The 11,836-nt window shown below is 44.2% G+C and overlaps 1 protein-coding gene across 2 annotated transcripts in view; it reads right to left on the reverse strand.

The window, feature by feature from the left end:
- Window positions 1-1,273: 1,273 nt before the first annotated feature.
- Window positions 1,274-11,836, reverse strand: part of gpr158a (G protein-coupled receptor 158a) — a 74,611-nt gene continuing 64,048 nt past the window's right edge. The window contains exons 9-12 of one of the 2 annotated variants that reach the window (XM_031583974.2): window positions 7,218-7,323; window positions 6,968-7,114; window positions 6,732-6,815; window positions 1,276-6,242 (exon numbers count right to left, since the gene is read on the reverse strand). In XM_031583974.2, coding sequence (XP_031439834.1) covers window positions 4,152-6,242; window positions 6,732-6,815; window positions 6,968-7,114; window positions 7,218-7,323 — 2,428 coding nt within the window. In that variant the 3' untranslated portion in view covers window positions 1,276-4,151. Of the gene's footprint in view, window positions 6,243-6,731; window positions 6,816-6,967; window positions 7,115-7,217; window positions 7,324-11,836 lie in introns of both variants that reach the window. The other variant, XM_012815029.3, reaches the window with a different exon arrangement.

The following is an 11,836-nucleotide window of genomic DNA, read 5'->3' on the forward strand; positions in this document are numbered from 1 at the left end:
AGTTGTATTTACATAAATAAATGTTGCTTATAATACTGATGTGTAAAAGTGGTTATTGTAAGATACAGTGTGCTAAGAAAGAAAGCTGTTGCAGTTATAATCTCAAACAGTGGAATAATAGCCCATCCTGGTGAGAGGCACATTAATAGCAATCTGTTCAAGGTAATGAAGCGTACAGTACGGCTACATGATACTTGTCTATATATTGGGTAGTTATGCAGATATTAAGGCACTAAATGAATATACATGGAGATTGATAGTTTGGGCTGAACCATTTTTTTGTAAACACTGTAAAACAACCTTATGCAAAGTGCAGCAAGGAGAGCTGTAAGTACAATTACAAACACTACGTTTGTACGACAAAGAAAAGAAAGAAAAATACCCAAACAAATATCGGCAAGTCTGTGTTCGTGGCATTCTGATTAACTCTACCATGCGGCTTTCACCAAGGAGGCACTGATTGTGTTTCTATGCATCCCCCCTGCTGCAGCCCATGACGGATACTCCATTTCTGATGGAGCTATTGGACAGAACCTGATATCATCTTCTCCCCTTTCATGAGGCTGCACAGCATTGATCCCTGTCCAAAAAGATCACAGCCAACACCCCACCCACCCCCTACGTCCGTAAAAGCCTTGCAGGAGTCGAGCCAAAACAGGCATATGAATATCCTAAAGTAGTTACAATGCACCAGGCTTTTAAAGGCCAACATTCTCCTTGCTTAGCACGCTTAGCGCAAGTAAACAAGCGAACCTGAAAGCCTGAGGTTACTCTACTGGAGACTGTCCACTTACAGTGGTGCCAGAGCTGTACTTTCCAGACAGTATGTTAAGAGCAAAAGTGATGACAGCAGTACTACCAAGACCTGTTGTTCTCATTATAGTCTGGAATTTGTCCAGATTTGTTCATTGGAGGTCATTCCATGAAAAAAACAAATATAGTTATAGGTATAGTTAAGGTATTTAGCAGAAATATGTAACACTCATCAAGTAATTATGTGAAAAAATGGTTAATTCAGTTTTTCTCTTTAAACATACTTTACTTGATGCAAAAAGATTAGGAATGATGTCTACTTCAAGAGCTATAATCTACTGTCCAACATGTCTTGCCAGAACATTCATTGCTAAAGAGCAGCTAAACAATATAATCTGACAACACAAAGTGAAATGGTTGGAAATCAATTTAGAAAATTCACAAATTCAATCAGTATTTGCTCTGCATGGTGTCTTTTGTTGCATCGTTGCTTTGACAACTTCGGCAAGTGTTTCACAGAGTTATGACAAAGGAAGAAATATCTTTTTATCTTTTCTAAGTGACAGGATTGAAATTGGAAGAGAGTCTTGACAGATGTGTTCACAAGAGGTAATTACATCTCTATCCAAGACGCCATTCAGACAACCTCATACAAATGACTAAATAATGACAGAAGTTTGTGTTTCATATAAATATTTATTGCAGAGGAGGTATTTTTATTTACATGCTATCACAATATAACACAATATAAATCTAACAAATATCTCCATAAGTGTATGCTATAAGCTTGTCATAGAGCATTTAGTATAACAAGCACAGGTTACAGTGTGTTAAGGTACAGTTCCACTCACTATACAACTCATAACAGTCCATAAAATATCAAAGTTTTTTTTTTTTTCTTAGTTCCATCAAGGGCAGTGAAACATCAGTCCTACTAATTTCTTGATATCATGCAAAAGCCACGAGAGCAGTAAGGTAAGACATTACAGCGTTAAGTAATAGTGTTCCCTCCCAGCTGACCACTGGCTACACGAGAAACCAGGTTCAAAGAAACAAGCTGGACAAACAGAACTCCACAGAACAGAAACCCAACGAGTTGCACTCAGACAATGTTTCTCGCGAGGAAAGAGAGGAAAAGAGCTGGCCAGCTGTGACGACATGGTGAGCTTGCATGACACAAAAAAATGAAACGAATCTCAATGGAATGAACAGCAAAGCTTGTTACCATGTCGAGGTTTCATAAATGTTAAGTGTTTTACTCTACAGCTATCATGTCACCATCTAACGCTACGAATCCGACCCTAGGATTACAGTCTGCTCCCATATCATGCTACACTGTTCAAAGGCAGTAACCACACACAACGTCATACACATACACACTCTACCGGAAGCCAGTGGGATAGCAGTGTGCATACCTTGCGGTTCAGGAACATGCATCATGAGAGTCGATGATAGATAATGGCATCGGCTTCATAAATATTGTGGCGATACATCAGGCCACCAGTCAATCTGGGCAGGATGACAGGTCTTTTCAGGCGACATTCCTGGAGCCAGTAAAGAAGTGCTTTGAGAGGTTGGCGCTATGTGTTCAACATATTTCAAACATTACACAGAGGGATGCAACAGAAGATTAGATCTGTTTACTTCAGCATGTCAACCTGATGCTTCTATGTTTAATAGACCTCTTTGGCAAACAAATAAAAAATATTAAATTTGTAAATTGTAAAGTATCCTTCAGACTGACCTGAAATGTGAAAATGGTTTAAATTACTTTTTTAAAGTGACTCGGAGTCTCCTACACCAGCCAGTAGCCAAATGAAAACATTAATTAGTAACACCAGAAAAGTGCAACGGAACAAGCTATGCCCCGCACCCGGGGTCAGAGGTCATGCCGACTAAAGTAAGCAACCACCGAAAGTATGTGAACCATGATGACCTGCTTGGGGGCCAAACAGTATCTGAAAAACAGTACGGTATACTCAAACATTTGAACAAGTCTGAACACTTTGGGGTGACATGGGTGTTTTGAGTAACTAGGGAACATGTATTGGCTAAAAGAGATAAATGCTTCTCCGACCAAAACATACCAAGCAAACAATAGACACAACAGTAGTTGTTACGTTTGTAGTTGTTCGTTTGTATGAAGTACACATTCAGACATTACAATTAAATTCCTGGTCTGTACTGAATAAACTGAATAAAACTGAATACAATTATTCAACACTCGGGTACTTTGGTGGAGCCTGTCTAATTTTCACAATTTGGAAAATACATATGAGACCATTATTCTTCATTTTAACATAAAAAATGACGTGTTACAATCCTTATGGAACACTTATTACAATTCAATATTCTAGACACTGTAAGAACATTATCACTGTACAGTATGTCCTTTGAGATCAAGATGGAATGCAATCACAAACGTCTGTCATCTGATCTAGTACAAGAAATATTCGTGCACGGACAGAGGGATCTGTTAGGTATATTTAGGAGGTAATCTTGCACTGGACATTTAGACGGCACACAAGACTGTGTCCTTTTTTGTGTTTTAGAAAGATAAGCTACCTTAGGTCACACACAAAAAGAAAGGGGATACAAAACGTATTAGGCACAGACAGGAGTACTTCTCAGCAGACTTGGAAGCATTGGACACGTCTGAGATTGTAAGTCAAATCTTTTCATGTGGCGGATGATCAACGTGTAATCTCTACTTTCAGTTCAACAAGTGTAAATTAAACTGAAAAAAAAAAAAAAAAACCTTCCCTCCCAAATGGGGTTACTGGGCGGGATTATAAAGTGCTACAAGCTAGCTATTTACCTAACCTCACAGGGCAAACTAAAAAAATCACAAATGTCTTATTGTGATCTTGAATATTTCTCTGTTCACGTCATGAAGATGTTTCCTTTTCTTTGGCATTTTCTTCAGAATTGCTCTCAAACCCTCAATCTGACAAAATAAGACAAAATAGGACATTTCCTATTTGTGGTGTAAAAACACCACACCAAAAATAGGGTTACTCTGTTTGAGCTTTGGGGGCTCTCAATTTCAATTAAAAGACGAAATATATGCAGTGAGTATAAGCATGTTTTCTAAATTGCACATGAAGAGTTGCATAATTGTAATTGACAACAGTTTACCTTTAAGGACTGCAAATAGTAAGAATCTGGAATGCTTAATGATTTTGTTACTTTTTAGAAATTTTCTTTTTTTTTATCCAAAAAGAACTACAGACAAAATAAATCTTGGAAGTAAAGGCAACTTGTGCAACATATTATTTTCTTCCATCAAGTCACCAAAAGGTATAATAATAGTTTATATTTCAGGGTCTTATATGGTGAAAAAGAAAAGCACATAACAGGAACTATGGTATCCTTAAACCGTTCAGTCATGTCAAATGTCATGCTTTTTTCCCTGACGTCGGCTCCTCAAAGTCCCAAGGGCACACATCAGCCTTTTTGACATCACCAGAAGGACCACCTTTGGGGCTCGGACTTTTCTGTTTTGCCACGGAAGGACCAGGACTTTTGTTTGTTCCTTTGCTGTCCGATGGTTCCTGAAAATCCCATGGGCAAACATCAACTTGTTTGCCTTTGGCAGACTCAGCGTTGGCACTTCTTCGTTTCTCCACCGTCAACACCTCCTCAGGGCCATCTACATCCCAAGGACACACTTCAGCCACTTTAGTTTGTCTGGCCTGCTTTTGTGTGGGTTTGCCTGAGGGCAGTTTGTCCTTGGCTTTCATTTTACTTTTGTCGTCATCAGCCTCCTTTGCCTTCTTTCTCTCCTTCTCTGCCTCTGTCTCCAGAGTTCTCGTAGAAGCAGCCTCCTTCGTTTTTGACGACGACTCTCTTGTTTTAGAAACCTGAGTGAGGCTGGGTGTTTTTTCTGAGCTGGGTGACTTAGCTGGGAGACTTTCATAATCCCAGGGGCAAACATCGGTCTTGAAGGCTGTTGGCTGAACCAAGGCAGCACTTTTCCCTTTACTGTCTGGTGGATTGGTAGCACTTTTCCCTTTACTGTCTGGTGGATTGGTGGCACTTTTCCCTTTACTGTCTGGTGGATTGGTACCCATCCCTTTGACTCCCACCAAAGTGTTGCCTTTGCCTTTAACATCAGTGGGAGTGGTACCTTTCCTTCTGCCATCTGTGGGACTAGCGATGCTCCTATCTCTGCCTTTGTCAGCTGACAGAGCAGCATCTGCAGACTTGGCTAGAGCCTCCTCACAGTCCCATGGGCAGACTTCTGCCCGCTGGGCTTTAGTGCTCTCGGCTGGAGCCTCCTCACAGTCCCATGGACAGACGTCTGCCCGCTGGGCTTTGGTGCTCTCGGCAGAGCCCACTGACCCAGATGGCTGGCTAGAGGGAGAAGGCCTTGACCCTTCCATCTGACTCTGGCTCTCACTGGCCTCCTCCCAAGGACAAATGTCTGCCCGGTCCCCTGACTTTTGGTTGAGCCTGTGGCTGCTGGAGGGCGATGGCTCCGAAGCTTTCCTCTTCTGTTGCTGCTGGGCCTTGGTGCCAGGAGTGCCTTTGCCATGGATGGTGGTTGTCTCGTCTGGGGCAATGGACACGTGCTTCTGGACCTTATTCTCGGAGGGGGTGGGGAGATCTTCTACCTCCCAGGGGCACACCTCCGAAAGGTCCAACAGCTCCTTAATCTTGGCCGGGTCGGTGCTGATCGAGAGCTGACTGCCAGAAGTGGGCTGCTTCATTATACCAGTTTTGGTCGCTGGCTGCTTGTATTCCACTGACTGGCTGATAATCATCTTCGAGGAATTTTCAAGCTTCTCTTCTGACTCCCCGGGTGTCTGGGCCTCCTTCGGTTTCTGGTGGGCTTTCTTGGTAGCCTCTTCCATGCTTTGGGCCTTTGCAGTCAAGCCAAGGGTCTTTTCCTTAGCACTAGCGATGACGCTCAGAGACTTCTGCAGCATCGAGGTTCTCGGATGAAGGGGTTTCTTGTCAGCGGTGAGGTTATGTGCACTCGCCGACTTGCAGACCAGGGGCATGGATTCGGTTGATTCGCTGGTTGAGTCAAGCTTCTCAGAGGACTTCTTCTTGACCAGTTTCTTGCCCATGAGGGTGTCTAGCAGTGAGCTCTCTGTGGTGGATGCCTCCATCTTGTCCGTGGTCGAGCTGCTGGAGTCCTCGCTCTGGTCCCTCACATGGTCGTAGCTGCTGTGCGACTTCTTCAGCGAGAACACCTTGCTGCGCAGCGATTCCTCCTTGGCCGGTTTGGTGGAGTGTGACGGGTCGAAGGGGTTCTTCCGCAGGGCACAGATGCTGTTGCGGTTGCTGCTGCCGTGATCTCCGGTGTCCTTGTCCTCGCGGCTGCACTGGCGCACCGTCTCCGGAATCTCAGTGATGCGTCTCATGAGAGAGCGGCCGAGGCCTTTCTTGCTGCTGCGCTTCTTCTGCAGGTGGGGGTTGTTAGCCAGCATCTTTTTCCTCTTGTAGACCTCAAGCTGAGAATACAGCTTCTTTAGCTCCTCCTAAGATGTTTTACACAAACAAATAGGGGAGGGAAAAGTGAGAAATAGTATTCCAAAGACAACAACCCAACCAACTGTCAGTTTAACAAGGACAAATTGATTATTTTGTTATGTCGAATGAAGGGATACAAAAGCAGACAATCTAATACACAGACATCATGCAGTTTCAGTTAGAACAAGCAAATACAGACAAAATCTCGCAGACTGACTAGGAGATGATTGTTGACACAAACTATAGACAGGACAGTCTGGGACAGTCATTTGTGAGTAGCTTTGTTAGGTCTGAAACAGCCTCTGAATGTTAGTTGTGTTTTTCTGTATTCTCCTCTAAACATCTAAACAAAACACTAAAAGTCAAAGGATTCCACCAACTAACTGTGAAAAAATTGTCAGTGCCACAGACAAGGGGGTCAAGTCTTTTGTAGGCACAAGAACAAAACGGTAAGAGACTTCTTCAGCTCTAACAGACAAACAGAAACCTCTGCTCACGTTGGTACGTTTTTCCCAAAGACTGTCGCAAGACCTTACGCCACAGCCAGTAATAGAACTGAGCGGGCCCATTTCGTCGGGTGTCTGCAATAAAAAACTGCCGTTGCTCAGTATTTTTTTGTACTGTGTACAGAACAATAGATTAGAAAAACAACTTTATAGAGTGACTATGTGATACACTTGTAAGTAATAGAAGAATAGGCGAAACAGGACAGGAGGATTGGGAGACCACTAACCCGTATGTCCTCGGGGTCGAGGCTGTGCTCACTCCATGCAGACGTGATGCTGCTGTTGAGGTAGGACCCCGAGCGACCCATGTCCAACTCGTCCTCGTAGGCCTCTGTGGCAATGTCGTCTGTCAGGTGCGTCCCCCCAAACAGGAACTAGAAACGTCAGGGCAGATGAGACACCGTTTGGCCAACCGAACACATGGTGTCACCGTCTGACAGGCATGATAGAGCGGATGACAGAAGCCAGATTGATTACCTTCGGAATGAGCAGAAGTCCCAAGGTGACTGTCACGGTCAGGTGTGTGTGCATGAAGAACAACATCAGCATCCAATCTGGATGCAGCTCGTGAGCAAGACTGAACCTGTAGAAAGAAAACAACAAATAGAATAAAGGTCACACATTGCGGTTCAGTGAATTGAGAAATATATATTTAAATTTTTTCAAGAAAAGGTCTTCACATATATTGTACACAGATATTGTTGTTGAGCCTGTTTGATGAGTCATTGAAGAGCAGGCCCGGGGTGGTTAATCGGGAGAATCAGGAGAGTTCCCGGTGGGCCGCTTCACTTCTGGGCCGGTCGACAATTACATTTTTGGACATTTGTCACGTTAGTCCATCTTCTCTTAAAGTAGGCTACACACGTTCCGCATTCTGACACCGCAGCCTCTGCATGGGTTGTACCATGTGAGGTAGTTCTCCCCTCCCAAATAGAGTTGGTTGGGTCCAAAGCCCGTCTTTTCCAAAAAGTTTTCTCAGACCACCGATAGCTGGGCCGGCCCTACCATAGACATATATGTCTATGGGCCCTACCGCAACAATACGCGTCAGGGAGGATGGATGGGAGGAAGAGGGGCTGAAAAAGCAAGGTTCAGGTTGAAAAAAAGAAAGCCATTGGAGGAGGATGCTGCCAAATGTGCCAAGCTTAACGATTTATTTTCAAGAGGACAAACACAAGTGGCAACTGGTAAAGAGAGACATAGGCCTAATGATTAGCAACGTAACTATTAGGCTATCGTTATAGCGTTGTCAACCTATTCGCAAGCAAAATATTACCAGAGATGGAGCTTGAAAGCATGACCTGTTCCTCCTGCAAAAACTGTGCCATTTTGTGTCCATTTAACACTCTCACAGTACAACCTCCTCACAGATGCTTATCATGTAATTGGGTTAGCATATAAGTTTCTGTTGACTTTGTCCATCACACAGGTTGCATGTGAGAGAAGCCTCTCAACCTTAACATTTGGGAAGAATAGGCTACAAAGCTCATTGAGTCAGGACAACTTGGAGGCTTTCATGTTAATGTGCACAGAGAAGGAAATCCTCTATAAGCAACGACACAGTTATAGATAAAGTGGCTGAAACCAGTGCAATGCTTAGTTACTGATGCTGTTGGTGCTATTCACAATGTAACTGTATACTGTACTGTGAGTTGAACTGTAAACATTAGTTCAATATGCCTCTTTGTTGAAGAGTGGGATACGTTTCAAATGCTTTATTTATTTATTTCTGCTTTTGTTAATTTATCAACCTATCCTTGTGGAATAGTGGAATATTTTTTGTTAACTTCTCAGCTTAAGTGGATTATTATTTAACCTTTACATTATTTGTTGAACCATGGTATTAATAAAAAGAAAACTACAGGATAGTAAGAGCTGAACTGTTGCTTCATTTATCCAATTTCCACTACCATGGAAAAAATGGGCCGGTCTTGGGCCTGAAATTCCCAGGCTGAAAAGTGCCCCCACTACGGCCCTGCTGAAGAGCATTTACATTCTAGCCTAACATGATCAGATCTTAAGAATGAAGAACTACAAGGGTCTCTGAGGAAAGCATGGCTTTGAAATACAGCTGTTTTGATAAAGAACAAAGTGATATATTTGGAAAGTGATCCCTTTACACACCCAGGTGGAAATTACTCATTTAGCCTGATATGAATGATGCCATTTGTGGCCATTAATCAGAACAGTCAGTTAAGAAGCCTGTTCTGTTGGGGATTTCTGTGTGTGTGTGTGTGTGTGTGTGTGTGTGTGTGTGTGTGTGTGTGTGTGTGTGTGTGTGTGTGTGTGTGTGTGTGTGTGTGTGTGTCTGAGTGGGTGGTGAGGGGGTGTGTGCGTGCGTGCCAACACGACACAACACTTTTATTGAATTTCTATTACCATAAAGGCACATCAACATGACACATACTACGCATACATTACATGCTTTATTAATTTCCAGCAAATGTAAATGGCATTCTCCATGCATAAAAGATGGCTTTGCTGCCAAAAACCAAACACAGAAGCTCTCAGCCCAAGGAACCAGAAGGAGAGGTGGAATAAGGGAGACGGGTAAATTAATGTGTCTGGACATTCAGTTTCCTCGGCTCCAAGTGGTTCATCCACCCTGGCCTGCTATTCTAATCTATTTGGCTGCTGGGAAATAGTTGTCACCTTGGACTGCATCATTTGTAGCAGTGAGTACAAGCATGCACGGACACACACACACACACACACACACACACACACACACACACACACACAACCACACACACACACACACACACACACACACACACACACACACAACCACACACACACACACACACACACACACACACACACACACACACACACACACACACACACAACCACACACACACACACACACACACACACACACACACACACACACACACACACATACACACACAGGGCACATAAGCTTGCACACATACACCCACTCCCATACTTATTCAATAGGGATGGCACCTGGAACAAAGGTGCTTTTCATGCAAATATAGCATAATAAATATTCTAACGAGGCAAAGGTGACTCATATGGCTATCTGCACCACCTGATATGGACTTAAAAAGTTAGGGCTGCATTCAGAGCCTTAATAGCATCAATGACCAAAGAAAGACCCTGTGTTTCCTTCATCTTTGTGGGAAATGTAGTTCATCACGGAAGTTGAGGAATGGCTGTTTGGTGTGGATGGCTAGGAAGCCGGCGATGGGGGGGTGAGGGGGGGAAGTGTGTGCAGTTTGAAAGAGGAGAAAGTGGAGATAAAATAAAGAGGAGCTGAGCACTGGTCACGTGGCCTGCGCGGCTTTGAAGTGCTTCGCTCTTCATCTTTTATGGAGAGTTCAAACCGAGTTTCCTGTCTGAACGAAAGCTTAAATCGCCCCGGCGCTCCCCTCTCAGGCATCTCTGCTCTGATGAACACGGAGGATGAAGCTCCTGCTTCCCCTCTCAGGGTCAGTACAGCATAGCATAGCATAGCAGAACATAGCAGAACATAACATAGCAGAACATAGCAGAACATAGCACCTCACAGCGCAGCGCGGTACGGTACAGTGCAGTTAACCAGGAGGAATGGGTGGGGAAATGCTTGTTTGTACCTCAGCTGGTCTTTCTGTCTGATTTTATCAGGGTTATATATTCAACCGGTGTAGCAGTAAGAAAAACACTGTTAACAAATCATTCTTGGCCAAAAATATAGTATTATCCATAACAGATATATTGCACACCCTTGTGTGCCTGCCTAGGTTGTTTGGGAGAAGGCCTATTTTCATTTTCTGTTCCAGGCATTATCCAAAGCAATCACTGAGGAAGAGCGAGCGATCTATGCAATCTAAAGTGAGATGTTGAACGCCTTCACACTATCTGAATAGCCTTGACTTCGGCTGCCCTCTCTGTCTCCCGTGGGGGCCGCGGCGGAGCGAGAGATGAGATAGAGAAAGAGAGAGAGAGAGAGACGTGATGAGCTAGAGAAAGAGAGAAAGAGAGAAAGAGAGAGACGTGCGGCAAAACAGAGATGGAGTGAAGAGGGGAGGGGGAGGCTTGGGGAGTGTGGGAGCAAGAAACAGAGTGAGAGAAAAAAAGAGAAACAGAGAGAAAAAGACCAGGGGAGAGAGGTGATGATGGGACGCTTTGTGACAAGTCCATGCGCTACGTCCCCGATGACAGGCTCTCAGCAGCTCCTGGACAAGACGGGACACGTGTTTGAATTTCTCTGGACAACACTGTGCACTTACGCAGAGGCCACCTTCCCAGTGCCCATGACAAGCACAGGCTGCCCACCAGGAAAGAGGACCACCCCCCCACCCCCAACGCTCAATTCAGCCTCTCAGTCTTTTAAGCCACTGGAACTAGAGATCAACAGCTGAACAAGGACGCTAACGGTGAACAATTACCCATTTTAAAGCTATAAAATTCTATTCCACTGTTCTATCACAGCTTATCTAATTGCAATGTTACTAGCAGTACCTCAAAACACGTAAGCCATGTCAAAACATAAATCATCCTGACACGGCTAATTGCGGGATAATCTGATGTGGAAGGCTTTCAAATCATCATTCCAGTTGGGAATGCGTTTCGGAGGTGTCAGTCGAAACTGGCAGCCTCCCACTTCTGTAGGTGGCGGTGCGCGGGCGGGTGGGCGGGTGAGGGAGACGTACAGTATTATGCCAACGCCACCACAAAGAGCTGCTGGAGCGGGCGAGGGAGACGTACAGTATTATGCCAACGTCACCACAAAGAGCTGCTGGCTCACAGCTGGAGGAAGGGCTAGGAGGGGTGAAGCTCAGAATATATTTCAGGTCATCTCGAATTTCCTCCTCCAAAATGTTCTCCCACACATTTCAGTTATACAAGATGGTGACTTCATTGTGCTATAGGTTGATAGATCTTCCACAGCGGCCAAACCTTTCAATTTCACATACCCAACAATCGAGACTATATATTACACGTCAGGTTACACCACTACCACCAGACTGATACTTGACAATACTCAACAGCAACAACAAAGATGAGCACTTCATTGGGGTTGTCAAGTGGGCACCTCTCCCTTCATCTGGATTTCATTGGATTAGGCCCAGGACACCTCCAGAAGGCTC

This window comes from Clupea harengus, chromosome 17, assembly GCF_900700415.2.
Source record: "Clupea harengus chromosome 17, Ch_v2.0.2, whole genome shotgun sequence".
NCBI lineage: Eukaryota > Metazoa > Chordata > Actinopteri > Clupeiformes > Clupeidae > Clupea > Clupea harengus.